This window comes from Callithrix jacchus, chromosome 4 (genome assembly GCF_049354715.1).
Source record: "Callithrix jacchus isolate 240 chromosome 4, calJac240_pri, whole genome shotgun sequence".
In the NCBI taxonomy this organism is placed as follows: Eukaryota; Metazoa; Chordata; class Mammalia; order Primates; family Cebidae; genus Callithrix; species Callithrix jacchus.
Genome location: NC_133505.1, coordinates 101,576,162 through 101,592,835, shown reverse-complemented (window position 1 = coordinate 101,592,835; position 16,674 = coordinate 101,576,162). Strand labels below are relative to the sequence as shown.

Below are 16,674 nucleotides of genomic sequence, written 5' to 3'. Positions count from 1 at the left end.
ACACACACACACACACCTTTTCCAAAATACTTTTAGTGAACTGTGCTTTGGTGTGATATCATAATCACACTCTATAAAGATACTTATAGGAAAGAATCTTATGAAATTTGGCTTTGTCCTATTATAGGGAATGTGCTGATCAAGATAATGTACATTATATTACAGTATCTTCTTTATGAGAACGCTTAGAATTCCCCTTTAATACCAAGGCAGTTATACTTGCCTTGAGAAATTTATTTGTATCTTATACCATGAACATTGCATACTGTGTAGATGACTAGATATCCTTTTCCATACTGGCTATTCAAAGTCTTAAATTTGTGACCACCAGTATAGCAATGCATGTTATAATATTGTTTTCATTTAATATTGTGCTCAATGTGAACTCAGTAGGTATGTTCCTATTGTTGCTCTACTGTTGACGGTAACTATATTGTCATATGTTACGCAGTTAATAAATCACATCCTTCCTGAAACAAAGCAGATAAGAAAGAAAGGCAGGTAAGCTGGGAATGAGAAAGAAAGGTTGAGTGGTGGGCAGGCAGGCAAAAGCAGGCAGCAAAAGGGCAAAAAATAGATTGCAAACTGGAGGCTGAAACTAAACCCAGATACTAATAGTTTTCTTCTATTCACTTGGCAGGCATAAAAAAAATGAATCCATAAAATAAGCAGCATAGAATAAATGCATTCCAGGTCCTTCTCAGTGAATATAAATTAATTCAAATCAGCTACTCAAAAGCCAAATTAGAAAGAGTAATAGAAAAGATTAGCCCAGAGATATTCATTTAGCTCACTTCTTTAGATGCTTTAATCTATGATTTTGCATCAGACAACAGCTGAAGAAAATTATCCCCAAAACAGAGCCTCTCATGGATTCACTTTTACTGACTTGTCTTTTATTGTTATATGCTTAGAATTTATTCAAGACACCGTACAATGACTCATCATAAGAAATTCCCTTCTCAATGTTACAAAATGTTGAGGCCATTTTTCATAAGTTTTACATTCTTTGTATCACAGGTCACAAATTAGTGACTTCTTAGTGATCCATTAGCTGATCCACCAGCGAACATTTAAAAAATATTTTATAATATTTGACCATATTATAATCAGAAAAATTTACAGAGACAAATAGGAAGATATACTTCCTCATTTTAAGGACCCATAACAACAAAGGGCAATGCTGACAGGGGCTGCTGAGCACTCCTTTTAGGTGAGAGTTGTCCACAGTCCCTGGGACTATCTAAGGTCTTAAACCTGATGAATTCACTTACATTCTCTGACAGGTTCCCATAGCCATTTGCATGTTTGACCCTAGGTATTATACAATTTATACTTGAGAAATTTATGTTAAATTGTACTGAAAAGGTAAAGTTTACCTCCAATGGAAAAGGAGGTGCTTCTTTTATGGCAAGAACAGCCATATAGCCTCTTGCCAGGAAGCACAACCACAAATACGTACTCAACCATTTATACCACCAGTACTATATATAGACATTCTCTTAAAAAAAATCCATCATTTATTAATTTTGTAATATTTACCTTTTGTAGAAAAATACTTCAAATGCTTTTTGCAAAGAATGCATATATTCTAATAACAAGGAAACTTTATGTAAACTCTTAAGAATAAATCAAGGAAAGAAATGAGAAAATAGTGTTGTATTACCAGTGTTTCATTATTTTACACATAATACTAATATGTAAAAAAAATAGAATTTGAGCTTAGCTACTGTTCATATGATTGTCACTATTTTTCTTATAAGATGCCGAATAAGAGCAATTTTTAATAATGTACTTTTAATATTACTTTTAATAATGTACTTTAATATTACAGCAAAATAATGTACTTTAAATATTACAGCAAAGCAAATTTTAAAGAACTTAGCACACAAAAATAATTGCAGTTAATTTTTTACATAAAATCAGAGATTAGGCTGATTTATTTTAATATTAATGACTGAATATTCTGCCATGTGGCTAATATTTAAGTCTGGGTAATTAAAAATGATATACAGAAAAGCAGCATTCAATAAATATAAATTTAGTATATGCAAAAAATATTTTTGACCTAAACTTTTGATTTTAAACTTCATAAGGGAACTTTGCCAGGTTTTATAACTGATTTCTCTATAAGACTGTGCATAACACTTGCTAAATACTCTAATTTATTTGTACATTTTGAATTTCAGACATACAAATTATTTCATTCACTAATTCATTCCTGCTTTACTGCAGTGGCTAGGACCTCCAATACAATGCTAGGTAGCATTCGTAATGGGCAGTCTTGCTTGGTTCCCTGTCTCAAAGAGAAAAATTGCAAGGTTTATCACTAATTATAATACTTGCAGGTATGGCTTTCGGTAGATATCCTTTTTCAGATTAAAAATGTTCCTCTGGGCCGGGCACGATTACAAGCCTGTAATCCCAGCACTTTGGGAGGCTGAGACGGGTGGATCACGAGGTCGAGAGATCGAGACCATCCTGGTCAACATGGTGACACCCCATCTCTACTAAAAATACAAAAAATTAGCTGGGCATGGTGGTGCGTGCCTGTAATCCCAACTACTCGGGAGGCTGAGGCAGGAGAATTGCCTGAACCCAGGAGGCGGAGGTTGTGGTGAGCTGAGATCGTGCCATTGCACTCCAGCTTGGGTAACAAGAGCGAAACTCCGTCTCAAAACAAACAAACAAAAGAATTTTGCTATCTATGTGAATAAATGACATGGTTCTATGATTTTATTTTGGCTTCATGCTATACCAGCTGCATGAAGAATATTCCCTTATTTTTTTTGTTATGGCAGATGCATTCTTAATATCTGAGTACTTTTTAATAAATACGTTATTTGTTCAGTTTCTAATTTCAACATTTAATGTTTCTTTTCTCTGGTTAATGAAATTTTTCTTATTTTCTGTATCTCTCAAGATAGAAATAACTCAAATAGCATTGGTTATCCTTTATACTGTTTTCATGTATATACAAATAAATGCACTATACTGCCACTTCTTGAAACTGTGTTCCCATTTGGTTTCTGACCTTAAAAAACAATTAATTTTTCAAGAAAAAGAGTAATATTTCAAGAGGCTTTCTCTGGAAACCCTTTTTTTATGTAAGTACAAACAGTATTTAATTCTATCTATCTATATTTGCTATTTTCTTAAAGTTTCAGTTTTACAAGATTAAGGGTTTAATTAATATATTTTCTAATCCCTAAGAGATGCATAGTATTTTAACAGAGTGGAAAAAGTAAATATCTTGCCTAATACTCTTTTTCAAAAATTGTGACATGCTACTCTTTTAAGTGACTGTGTCCATACATAAAACTTTCTAAAGCTTACTGCAAGCATTTCAGCAGAATTTCTTCCAAACAGATTTCTTTTTTTTTTTTATTTGTTATTTTCAAGGTAATTTCAGGGCAAAATTTGTATTACATTAGACTTATCAAATTAACCCAACAATAAAGTATTTTGATAATAGCTTTTAGTAAGATTTACTCAAAAGTACTTTTATACAAGAACATACTTGTAATCAACTATTTATTTTAAATATGAGTAACTCATGATTTTCACTGTGCTGCTTACAATAAACTTTTTTCAGATTTTTAACCTATCCTTTTCAAAAAATGAATACACAAAAGCATGTAATACAATCATATACCATAAGTTGAATTGCAAGCAGTTTTATCTTATTACATAGAGCATCATTCTTTTTTTTCATATTGATATGGGTTTGACTTCTAAAGATTTTTTTGACTTTATGGTTAAATTTATCGGTAATTTCATGTAATCTGAGAAGCCTAAAACTCACTATCTTTTAAATGAAATATAGAATATCCAATATAAAAGTGCCACTGTTTTAATTTTAATAAATTTGGGATATATGACTATTTTTGTTCATTAGTACTTATCTTTTGATGCTTTAAGTAGTAATTATATAACAACTAAAAAAGGTTATCAACTTTGAAAAATGTTCCTCCTTTAACTGATAGTTGGAATATCATATTGCTACTACTAAGTTCTTTGATTTGACTAAGGATGAATGAGCCTCTATAAGGTAATTAAGTCAAAATAGTACCTAAATTCTCAAGGATAATAATCTGGCAACAAGTTCACAATAATGTTTAGCCTTTATATGAATATATAACAACATAGTGTAAAATTGAATTTGGAGTACACTTTTTCAAAAGACTAAATATTTTTAGTATAATTTTTAAATTTTATTATTTTAATATTTAAAAAGTAATGCTTTGAGCCATAAAGACTTTTTGCTTGTGGTTACATCAAGCTTTTATAATATTTTGCAAAAATATTATAAAATTTTTGCAAATTATAAATATTTGCAAAAATAATTGAAATTTTGCCTTTTTTCACTATGGGATGTAAAAGTGTAATTCAAAATTTAAACATGTATTTTTTTAAGACTGTTTCTGTAAGCACTGTAGAGTTTAGGAGCAGCCATGTTTAAATTGGCTAACTGTGGTCAGTTTGAAAAAGTGCATGAACTTGGTAGGTTCTCTACTGGTTTGTTACTTTGCTGTTTTAGGAGAAGATTAATTTCCTAATGGATGTTGGAGCTAATATATGATTATATCCAAAGAAGAAAAAAAAAATAGAAAACCAGCTCCCAAATTAAAAAAAATTATGTGTGCATGTTATGTGTGTATGTTTAACACAACTTTATAGATTTAAAAAGTATGTACAGTTAAAGATACCACTTTGTAAGTGCTGTATATCTAAAAAGAAAATAAATATAAAGAAAGATGACTGGGTACTCCTCATTTGTTAATTGGAAATCAAATAAGACATTTCATAGAGAGAAATAATAGACTTTAACATCTAAAATACAATGTTTTCATATATGATTTTATTGGGTAAAATTTAACCATTCCATATAACAAAATAGTAATTTTTAATTAGTTTTAAAATCAAACAGAAAAATGGTTAACTCAGGTAAACATTAGTAACAGCAGTTTTAGACATTAGTCCTTAAAAGAAATGATAAAATATTTGGTGTTTATACAGACAAAATAATTAAACTGATTAAACCATGAAAATTAATAACCTATAAAAGAATCCATTATGATTCATGCATTGTATAATTACACCAGTTTGTGTTTTAACAATTATTATACCATATTGAATTCAAACATAGTTTTTTTGAATTAAATAAATTCTTTGCTCTTATTTACTTGTGATCATAGCAATTTAAACTGTGTTACAAATAAAAAGGTAAAGGCGGCAATAATGAATACATAAGGAAGATTTTAGAAGCGTTCCTCTCTAAGAATTAACAGAATTATTAGAGATAATTCCTAATGCAGTTGGCTCACCATATATGTGGGTTCTACATCCATGGCCAAGAAATCGCCTACTGAAAATATTTGAAAAAAAAAAACAAAACAAAACAGTGACTGCACTGAAAATATACAGACCTTTTCTTCGTGTCATTGTTCACTAACCAATATAGTATAATAACTATTTACAAAGCATTTACATTGTATTAAGTGTTGTAAATGCTCCAGAGATGATTTAATGTAGACAGGAGGATGTGCATAGGTTATATGCAACTACTACACTAGTTCGTATCAGGGATTTGAGCATCTGCAGAGTTTGGTATCTATAGGGGTAATTGGAAGCCAATCCTCCATAGACACTGAGGGATGACTGCAATTATTTTATTAAAAAGGGAGAAAAAACATATATTAATATAATTATAAACTAGTAAGTAATTATGAGATGAGATGCCATTCTTCCATTGAGAATAAGTTTTTGCAATGAAGACGGAATCTGCTTTAGATTACTTTGAAATCTGTTACTGCTGGCTGGTTAAGGTAATGTGCTGAGGAATCACAACAAAGCTTAGAAGTGAACCATGTTGTGTGGATTCGCCATGTCTATAATGGGAACCAGACAAAAAGTGGTGGTATCTGTGTTGAGAATTTGCTGACCTTGTTTTTATAGACTTTCCCTTAATCTCACAACTATTTCCAAAAATTTATTTTCTGTCATCGTGGGTTCAAATACACAACATAAACAATGACAAAAATTTCTCTGTGGTAGATACTTCACTAACAAAACTTTAATGAAATATGGTATATTATAAAAGAGTATTAGGTATGACACTTATAAATTATCCCTAAAATAATATTTCTAGTTCAATAGATAGAAGAAAAAATCCACAGGTTACATCTATATAGTCATTACTATATAAGTGCTTGGTTATATCAAAATATCAGTATAGTGATTTATTGTTTTATTTTCCCTTAGAAAATAATTACTACTACTGTATTAATTTCCTAAGGCCTGATCATTCTCTGAGAAATGACAAATTCCTAGATTATAAACAAATTTAACATTAATAATGCCTCTCTTCAATAACATAATTTATGTCAAAACCACTGTTTAAAAATAAAATTTTGTCATCTGATGAGCTATTTTATAATAAATGTGGTGGTAATTTATGTTTCTGAATGGATGACTTAATACTATGAAGATTTGGCCGGGCCCGGTGGCTCAAGACTGTAATCCCAGCACTTTGGGAGGCCGAGGCCGGTGGATCACAAGGTTAAGAGATTGAGACCATCCAGGTCAACATGGTGAAACCCCTATCTCTACTAAAGATACAAAAAATTAGCTGGGCACGGTGGCGCGTGCCTGTAATCCCAGCTACTCGGGAGGCTGAGGCAGGAGAATTGCCTGAACCCAGGAGGCGGAGGTTGCGGTGAGCCGAGATGGCGCCATTGCACTCCAGCCTGGGTAACAAGAGCGAAACTCCATCTCAAAAAAAAAAAAAAAAAAATACTATGAAGATTTATAGGCATTATTTTTTAGCATTATCCTAATGCTCTTCTTAACAGAACACCTGAGAAATAACATTTATGTAACAGGATATACATTAACTTTTTTACTATAGTTATAAACATTAATTGTAAGAATAGAGTACATTTTTTTTAGTTTTTAAAGAGATTTATCTTTAGTACACAAGTGATCAATTTGTCATAATATGACAAGTTACTGATCACAAGCATTTTAACCTATAAGTATGATAAAAGTCTAACATCTATAAAATGGGGGTATTATTATATAAAATTTTGAAAGTATTAGCTTTTAAGTAAAATATTAGTTTCTTCATTATTATACAGTGTTAAACTTAATGTAAAGCCAAACTTCAGGACTTATACTAGATATAAAATAATTTTCATTTCCATGTCTCTAAAATCTAAAACACTAAGTGTAAATTTTCTCTATTACTTTTGGTCAAAATAACTTAAAAATATTAAAAGATAATCTAATGACAGTAATAACATTTTTCTTTCCTAGAAAATATTTGGTCTCTGATTTAAAGACATGAATAATAAAATGGTAACAACTTAAAAATGGACAAGATATACTAAAAATGACATTTTGGGCATCATATCTACATAGTAATTGTGACACAATTGTTTTCCTAATAACTGAGAAGCAATCATTAACTTTCATAAAGGGAGTTTCCATAGCTTCTAAAATACAGAATTTAGCGCTGTAAAGTAGAAACACTGAACATGCCAAAATACCTAGCAAGCTATAGGTAACCACAAATCTGCAAGTGAATCATTGTGCTGTAGATAGCAGGCCTTCCTAATACAATTTGGTCATAGCAAGGCTTAATTTATATAATTAATTTTAAAAAAAGACTATTGATTTAAAGCTATTTCAGGTTCACAGCAAAACTGAGAGGAAGTTACAATGATTGTTACTCTTAAGAATTTCATAATTATTGAAGAGTTATCCAGAATCTGAATACTAACATAATAAAGTTGATTATATTATTTAAAAATACCAAATAAAACATGTACATTATCTTTAAGGTTTTTTTCTTCTTTGATAGATATCCCAAATATACACACAATCTTATTTCCTTGGGATGAGGATATAAGTATAATTTAACTTGTGCTAAGTGCTTTGGGTAACACAAGCATTTATTTACTGTAAAATAAAAATTCAATTGTCATTAAATCAGAATTTTGATTTCAGTCAGAAATGCAGTAAATTATGCCATAATGAATAATTTGCACAAATTTTGTCTCAGACATTTTCTCAATGTGGTATTGTGAAGGGTAACAATATTATCTGTAAAGAATTTTAAAAATATTTTTTAAAGATAATAGTGTATACTGATTTTGAGTTTTCTTTCCATAACTCAAAACAAAAGCTACTTTTAAAAATTAGGTGATCCTGATAACTATTAAACTTTAATCAATGCATTAGGAAACAGGCAGCTGGTGATCTAATGCATAAGTTACTCTTTCCTTATGGTATTTTTCAGACCACTTGCGAGTCAGTTCTAGATAAAGACCTGGTTTATGAGGACGGTAATCTAAGTACACTGTATTACTGGTTCTTTTGGGAACAGCTTTTTCAATCTGAGTTCCTTCATGCCACTCATTAAAAGAGGTGATAGAAATTAAACTGGGGCGTGCCTGAAGTGCTGCATTCAGAGCAATTTCATAATACTTCCCGTTGATTCGGTTCCGAGTGTTTTGCGTGTTCCATGGACGGATGCTGGTATCTATGTATCCTGGGCCCACACTTGGGATAAATATTAAGTTGTATTTATCACAAAATAATTTTAGGTTAGCCCAATTTTGATGTGATGAGCCATAAGTAAAACCATTTGTGGCAAAATATGTGTAAATTCCATCAAAACCACTTTGAAGAATATCATGCTTATGTTTTTCTTCTACTAGAAGGGCAATAAACAATCCATCATAAGGAGAATTGCGAATACTCTGAGACCCTGAGGTGGTTAACAGATTGGCCCATTTTTCAGGCTTGGTGATATAGGAATCATAGATATAAAACATAGGAAGAGCATTGCCAGTCCTCGTCTTGTACCTGTAAAAGGCCGGATGATTTCCATATCTAGAATATAAGTATATATAAAAGTGAAATGAATATTCACAACTAATTTGCCACATATAAAAACTGTTTATGTACTGAAAATAAAGGAATCAGTACAGTTTGAGCACATTGCTCCATTTCTTGGGGGAATCAGTTATGTAAGTGCAATAATTAAAAATGCATTTTTAATTTTACACATTAGAAAATGAGATACTGGATGCATTATCAAACAAGTGATTATCTCATATTGAAGTTTAGAAACGATGACTAATGCCTTAAAAGGTCTATTATTTTCTACATTAATATATAAATTGCCTTTTTATGTATCAGTAATGTTTTACAGTTGCTGGCAAGTTTCTTTGTAAGACTATGGCATCTGTCACAGACTATTAGCAGTAAATTTTTTTCAAAAAATGAAACCTGCATTAATACATTCTTTTTGATCAGTCTAGATATAAATGAAAATATCAGCTCTAGGTCACTGTAATAAAAGAAGCAGTTTACTTTTAATAATCTGAATCTTTTTACAAACAAGATAGAGCCCTATAGTCCTAGGGTTTAGAAAATAATGTCAACTTATAATATCAAAATTACAGAAATCATACACAGCCTATAAACCTGTAAAACAGTAAAAACAGCAATCTTTCAAAAACAAAGTGAATTGCAAGGAACTTTAGCAATGTTCCTTGAAATGATGGTGACATTCATTCACTAACAATTTAATTTTACTAAAAATGACAGATCGTAAACATTCAAATCTCAAATATAATTTAGTGTACTATTCTTAAAACAATAATTGTCACTGGATAGCAAAACAATTTTTATAAATATTGAAGAAACTCACTTGTCTATAATATACTTGACATTTTTGTACACGTTTTGATCATCTCGATCACTATATGGTTCTATGTGAAAAGTAACCTAGAACAAACAAAATAATCAATTAGGAGATAAATTATCTAAAATGTAAAAATAGAAGTATATTTCATATATTTAATAAAGTAACTGCTATAATCACCTTAATTTAAGAGGAATATTTATTGAATACAGAAACTACCAAAGAATTTTTACTAATAAAATTTACTGCTAAATAATATGCTAAACATTTTATACCTATTATCTTGGTTAATCTTCACGACTCCCTAAGGTATTTCTATTTTCTTAGTGAGGGAATCAAAGATAGACAGAATCTTTTTTTTTTTTTTTATTTTTTTTATTTTTGAGACGGAGTTTCGCTCTTGTTACCCAGGCTAGAGTGCAATGGCGCGATCTTGGCTCACCGCAACCTCCACCTCCTGAGTTCAAGCAATTCTCCTGCCTCAGCCTCCCAAGTAGCTGGGATTACAGGCGTGCGCCACCATGCCCAGCTAATTTTTGTATTTTTAGAAAAGACGGGGTTTCACCATGTTGACCAGGATGGTCGTGATCTCTTGACCTCGTGATCCACCCGCCTCGGCCTCCCAAAGTGTTGGGATTATAGGCGTGAGTCACCGCGCCCGGCCAAGAATCTTAAGACAGGTTCAGTAAATCGCTCAGGGTCACCTGGTTTGCTGGAGGTAATATTGATAATCTGAATTGCGAGTTCAAATGCACCACTGTGCAATGCTTCTATGTTTATTCCATATAAAAATACGTATCTTAAATATTTATAACCTACATAAGATATATAGGAAATATTCTATATTCAGATATATGTTTCTTTTATGAAAAAGACCAAAAAAATATGGTCCAGAAATATCTGGATTCTTTTCAGGCATGTGACCATTAAGATTAAATTTAAATAAAGTCATTAGAAAATGTCTTTACATGATAAATTCTTCCATATCATTAGAGCAGCATTTTATAAAATAATCTACATTTAATTCTATTAAAGAATTTATAATAAAATCACAAAATAATATCCATTAGTGTTATAAAGGACAATAATTTCATAATGCCTAGGTTATTGTTATGGTTTAGATATCCCTTAGACACACACACACACACACACACACACACATATACACATTACATATATGTTGCTATATAGGGAGCAGTAACTACAAATACTGTGCACAGACTAAAATTTTTTAACTTAAGGGTGGCTATACATAAATCAAGACAAACTAATTATGGCTAGTAAAGCCATTCTGTATGCCACTTCTAAATAGTAAGTTAAAAAATACAGAAGATAATTCTCTTGTGACAATCTATTAGATTCATAAAACAAAGAATGAGGATGTTCACTTTTATTCCCAGTTTTACTGACTTACCAACATTAATTAAAAATCTTTATGGCAGTCTAAAATAAATTTATTGATACTGTTTTAATTTCAGGTTTTGGGCTGTATGAGGTATTTATGAAACTAGAGACTTCTTTTTGTTTGTTTTTGAGACGGAGTCTTGCTCTGTCACCAGGCTGGAGTGCAGTGGCATGATCTCCGCTCACTGTAACCTCCACCTTCTGGGTTCAAGTGATTCTCCTGCCTCAGCCTTCTGAGTAGGTGGGACTCCGGGAGCGCATCGCCACGTCCAGCTAATTTTTGTATTTTTAGTAGATGGGGTTTCACCCTGTTGGCCAGGATGATCTCGATCTCTTGACCTCATGATCCATCTGCCTTGACCTCCCAAAGTGCTGGGATAACAGGCATGAGCCACCAGACCTGGCCGAAACTAGAGACTTCTATTGTGATATGAAACTCCTCTATTTTCAATTACCTAATTAAAACAAAATGTATTTTACATTAATCGGTGCTACATGTTTTCACAGAATCAATTTTAAAGTTAAGTAGTATTTAATAAAAACATACTTTTCTACTTTAAACAAAATGAGATTGCAGTAATATTACAAAAAGAAGGTTTTGTCATAAAAAACAAAGGTCTAATTCATTTTCACAAAATATTGTTAGTACTGCCAGGGTAGAAACTGCTAGGGCAGTTAGATTTCTCAGTAGTTTTGATATTTGCTTTTTAAATTCAGTTGAAAGCAAACGGTCAAGTGTGTAGGTATTTTCATACTATTATATGATGTTATCTTGAGTAACTCTTCCTTCCCATACATCACTGTGTTTTCTAAATTTCCATTTTATACATAAAGGACACCATATTTAAGCAGTATCCAACTTGAACTATCTTACATCAAAATGAATTTGCTTTTACAGCTGCAAACAACAAACAGCATGCTATTTTTGTAAAGAGCAGATACATGTATCTGCAGTAAATGCAAAAAGCTATTATTGATAAATATAAAATACTTAAAAATTTCCCTCATGAATTTCTAATTTCTTAATTATAAAATTACTTTGAAGTTTTAATTAATGATGTGATCTAATCTCCATCTCTTCCATTTTGAAAAACTGATTAGATCAATTTTAAAATAAATTTTAAAATGACAGAATACTATACATAAAATGAAATATCTTTGTTATCTTAAGAGAATAAGAATATAAATGTTTCCTCATTTCATGCTTTTATTTTTGATCTTTCCCATCTCTTCCCTACCCTGCATTTTAATAACCTTTAATAACTATATTTTAAAAAACAAAATAAACTTTCTTAAATGAAAATTTGATATTTTCCTCCTTCTCAAACTCCATTCCTACTTTCACCCCTGTACACTTCCCATTCCCTGCCACAACAAATATGAGGTAGGTCTTCCTACCCCTATGTGGTGCCATAATACTTCATACTTTTCTCTTACTGAAATTTACTGATATTTGTGTCTGAACTCCAGTAGATTACAAAATATTTTAGTGACAGAGTTAATACTTTATTATTCTTAATACTGTAAGCATCTGGGACTGTATCTGGCATGTGGGAGGCACTAAATGAATGAATGCAAGCATAAATAGATTCACAAGTTTTTAGGTAAGATATAGGTAAGATTCAAAGGTTTTGCCATGGATTCACAATATTCATTTAACAACAAGGAAAAAGAAAAAGGAGAGGCCAGGACTAATATAACATGTTTCAAATGGAGGTGAAAATTATTTTAAAAAGAATCACAGACATATGCACATTTCACATGGTCGAAATCTGCAAAAGTCTGAAAAGCAGATAAAATGTCTCTAGAGCCATATAAAAAGAAACAATGGATGCTGATAAACCTAATACAAGAAATGTGATTTCTGCATAAAGTAGAAAGAAAATGTGCTACTTTAAAATAACATACTAAATTTATTAAAATGCAAGAACATTATCAGGGCTGAGTTGGTTCTTTCCCCTAAAATACTGAGCAAAAAAAAATCAGTGAATCTGCCTAATTTTCTTTTACTTAGATAAATGATTTGATTTAGTCAAGTTTTGATTAGAAGATGCCATGTAAGAAACAACCCCACGATCTCAGTGGCTCTAAAAGACAAACATTTGCCTCTTGAACATAACATCTATGAATTGGCTTATGATGGCTCTCAAATCAGCTCCATGTGTCTGTCGTTCTGAGTCGTAGGCAGAAGGGGGCATGCTTTTCTCATGAAAGGGAATAGGAGTACAATCATGCAAGCACATAGTAAACATTACCTTTTCTCACATCTCACAGCAAAAGCAAACCATAAACCCAAACCAACAAGAATGGGGCAGGATACTTACTCTTTGCATGGAAGGAAAGGAAAAACAGAATATTTGCTAAACAATGACAGAACCTACCAAATATGTCTATCATGTCTCACTCAAAAAAACTGTTCCATTGCTGTGTTCTTAATGGCGCAGGAGAGAAGATATAGAGGAAGGGATCCAGCTCTGATTTTTAAAAAAATATATTTTATTGCACTTTAAGTTCTGGGGTGCATGTGAAGAACATACAAGACTGTTGCATAGGTACATACATGGCAATGTAGTTTGCTGCCTCCATCCCCATGACCTGTATCTGGCATTTCTCCCCATGTTATCCCTCCCCAACTCCCTACTCCCCCGCAGTGCCTTCCTTAGTACCCCCCAACAGACTCCAGTGTGTGATGCTCCCCTTCCTGTGCCCATGAGTTCTCATTGTTCAACACCCACCTATGAGTGAGAACATGCAGTGCTTGATTTTCTGTTCTTGTGTGCTGAGAATGATGGTTTCCAGGTTCATCCATGTCCCTACAAAGGACACAAACTCATGGTTTTAATGGCTGCATAGTATTCCATGGTGTGTATGTGCTACATTTTCCCTGTCCAGTCTATCACTGATGGGCATTTGGGTTGGTTCCAGGTCTTTGCTATGGTAAACAGTGCCACAATGAACATACATGTGCATGTGTCTTTGTGATGGAATGATTTATAATCCTTTGGATATATACTCAGTAATGGGATTGCTGGGTCAAATGGAATTTCTATATCTAGGTCCTTGAGGAAGCGCCACACTTTCTTCCACAGTGGTTGAACTAGTTTACACTCCCAACAACAGTGTATAAGTATTCCTATTTCTTCACATCCTCTCCAGCATCTGTTGTCTCCACATTTTTTAATGATTGCCATTCTAACTGGTGTGAGATGATAGCTCAATGTGGTTTTGATTTGCATTTCTCTAATGACCAATGATGATGAGCATTTTTTCATATGTTTGTTGGCCTCATATATGTCTTCTTCTGAAAAGTGTCTGTTTATATCCTTCACCCACTTTTGAATGGGCTTCTTTGTTTTTTTTTCTTGTAAACCTGTTTCAGTTCTTTGTAGACTCTGGATATTAGCCATTTGTCAGATGGGTAGATTGCAAAAATTTTTTCCTATTCTGGTGGTTGCCAGTTCACTCTAATGATTGTTTCTTTTGCTGTGCAGAAGCGCTGAAGTTTACTTATAACCCTCTTCACAGAACTGGAAAAAAAAACCTTAAACTTCATATAGAACCAAAAGAGAGCCCATATAGCGAAGTCAATTCCAAGCAAAAAGAACAAAGCTAGCGGCATCATGCTGCCTGACTTCAAACTATACTACAAGACTACAGTAATCAAAACAGCATGGTACAGGTACCAAAACAGAGATACAGACCAATGGAACAGAACAGAGGCCTTGGAGGCAATACCACGTATCTACAACCATCTGCTCTTTGACAAACCTCACAAAAACAAGCAATGGGGAAAGGATTTCCTGTTCAATAATTGGTGTTAGGAAAACTGACTGGCCATGTGCAGAAAGCAGAAAATGGACCCCTTCCTGACACCTTACACTAAAATTAACTCCAGATGGATTAACGACTTAAATTTAAGACCTAACACCATAAAATCCCTAGAAGAAAACCTAGGCAAAACCATTCATGACATAGGCATAGGCAAGGACTTCATGACTAAAACACCAAAAGCAATGGCAACAAAAGCTAAAATAGACAAATGGGATCTAATTAAACGCCAGCTCTGATTTTTATACTCTCTGCAAAACCAGCCTACTCAATGACAGTTATAAGTGCAACAGCCTTTTTTCTAGCAAACATGCAGAGAAGTATGTTTTAAAAGTATCACTTTGAAAAAAATCATAATTTAAATTTTAGTTTCACTCACTTACACTGAAAAAAAAACCCTAGTCACATTTCCTAAAGATAATGAAAAATAACTAAAGCACCAATAATTTGCTCTTGTTGCAGGTTTGTTTACAATTTAAAAGGCACTTACCTAAAATGACTCTTGGTTGAAGTTAACAAATCAGAATTACGATCAGAAAATATTTAATGACTAATATGAATAAAAACATTATGTAATCAAAATGAATGAGCTATAACAAAAGCTTAACTGTGAGACACATTCATTCCTTAAAAATACTCTACCCCTAAACTAAAAGGAATAAAAATAAGGAAAAATTATTTTTACCTCCAAAAGTAGAAAGAGCAAAAATAAAAAAACAGAAAACAAAAACTAATTAAAGGAGAAACACATCAATAAAGATTAAAGGATAATTAATACATTAAAACCCTTAGAATATTTTTAAAATAAAATTGATACATGGAAGGGTTTTTGGGGGGAGGGGAGTAATCTAATTAATATTAATCACCATGTTGGAAAAAGGGCAGAATATTTCCATGCTTTGAAGATTAGCCAGAAAAAAAGAGATGAACACTAAGAGACGAACACATTTTACACCTAAAGTTTTAGACATGGTCAGTTATATGCATTGGAGGCTCCAATTTGTGAGCACACAATCTCTAACTTCATTAATCTTTTCCTATTAGATTGCCTCAGCATATTAAGTAATACTAGTAAGGTATTGTCATTCATTAAACATATCAAAATTTCCTTATATTAGCAAGAAAAAAGTTTGCCATTCTTTAAAAAAAATAGAATTTACTACATTTTATTGAATTAGGAAAAATACCTGTTCCACAACAACAGAAATCATAGATAAATCCAATAATAAAACTATCTTATGACTTCACTGTCATTGTACAAATGAAGGAGATAAGCCAAGAAGATCAAGGAACTAATATAAGACTCCAGTGCCACTCAGTTGGAACAAGCTCTAGTCTCATGATTCCAGGTCTATTCTTTGTCTATATATAGCTCCTCACCAGACACGAGGCCAAGAAACTGTTCTAAAAATTTTTGAAAACATTGGTCTATGATGTTCCAAGTTTTTCTGATCATTAGATATAAAATCTGTAGCACAGAGAGATCAAGTATGTTGGTAATATTAAATAGGCAATTAGTGGTTGAGCTCATCACACTCTCCTTCTACACAGGTATTTTAAACAGGAGAAAAAGCCAACCATTCCTTGTATATCATAACATTTTCATTTTCTCTTTAAAAACTTCCTGAAAGCACTAAAAAAAAGCCAGTTTCTTGAGTTCCCATCTCCCAGGATTTTGGCAGGCCCCAGACAGTAGAGCAGCCCTGGAGTTGTTTTGTAGAAGATAA

General features: G+C 32.2%; 1 protein-coding gene across 2 annotated transcripts in view; it reads right to left on the bottom strand.

Moving 5' to 3' along the window:
• Positions 1-4,839: 4,839 nt before the first annotated feature.
• MANEA (mannosidase endo-alpha) overlaps positions 4,840-16,674 on the bottom strand; it is a 35,388-nt gene continuing 23,553 nt past the window's right edge. For both annotated transcript variants that reach the window (XM_035296360.3, XM_035296361.2), the window contains exons 4-5: positions 9,722-9,798; positions 4,840-8,898 (exon numbers count right to left, since the gene is read on the bottom strand). In XM_035296360.3, the coding sequence (XP_035152251.1) occupies positions 8,241-8,898; positions 9,722-9,798 (735 nt within the window). In that variant the 3' untranslated portion in view covers positions 4,840-8,240. The remainder of the gene's footprint in view (positions 8,899-9,721; positions 9,799-16,674) is intronic.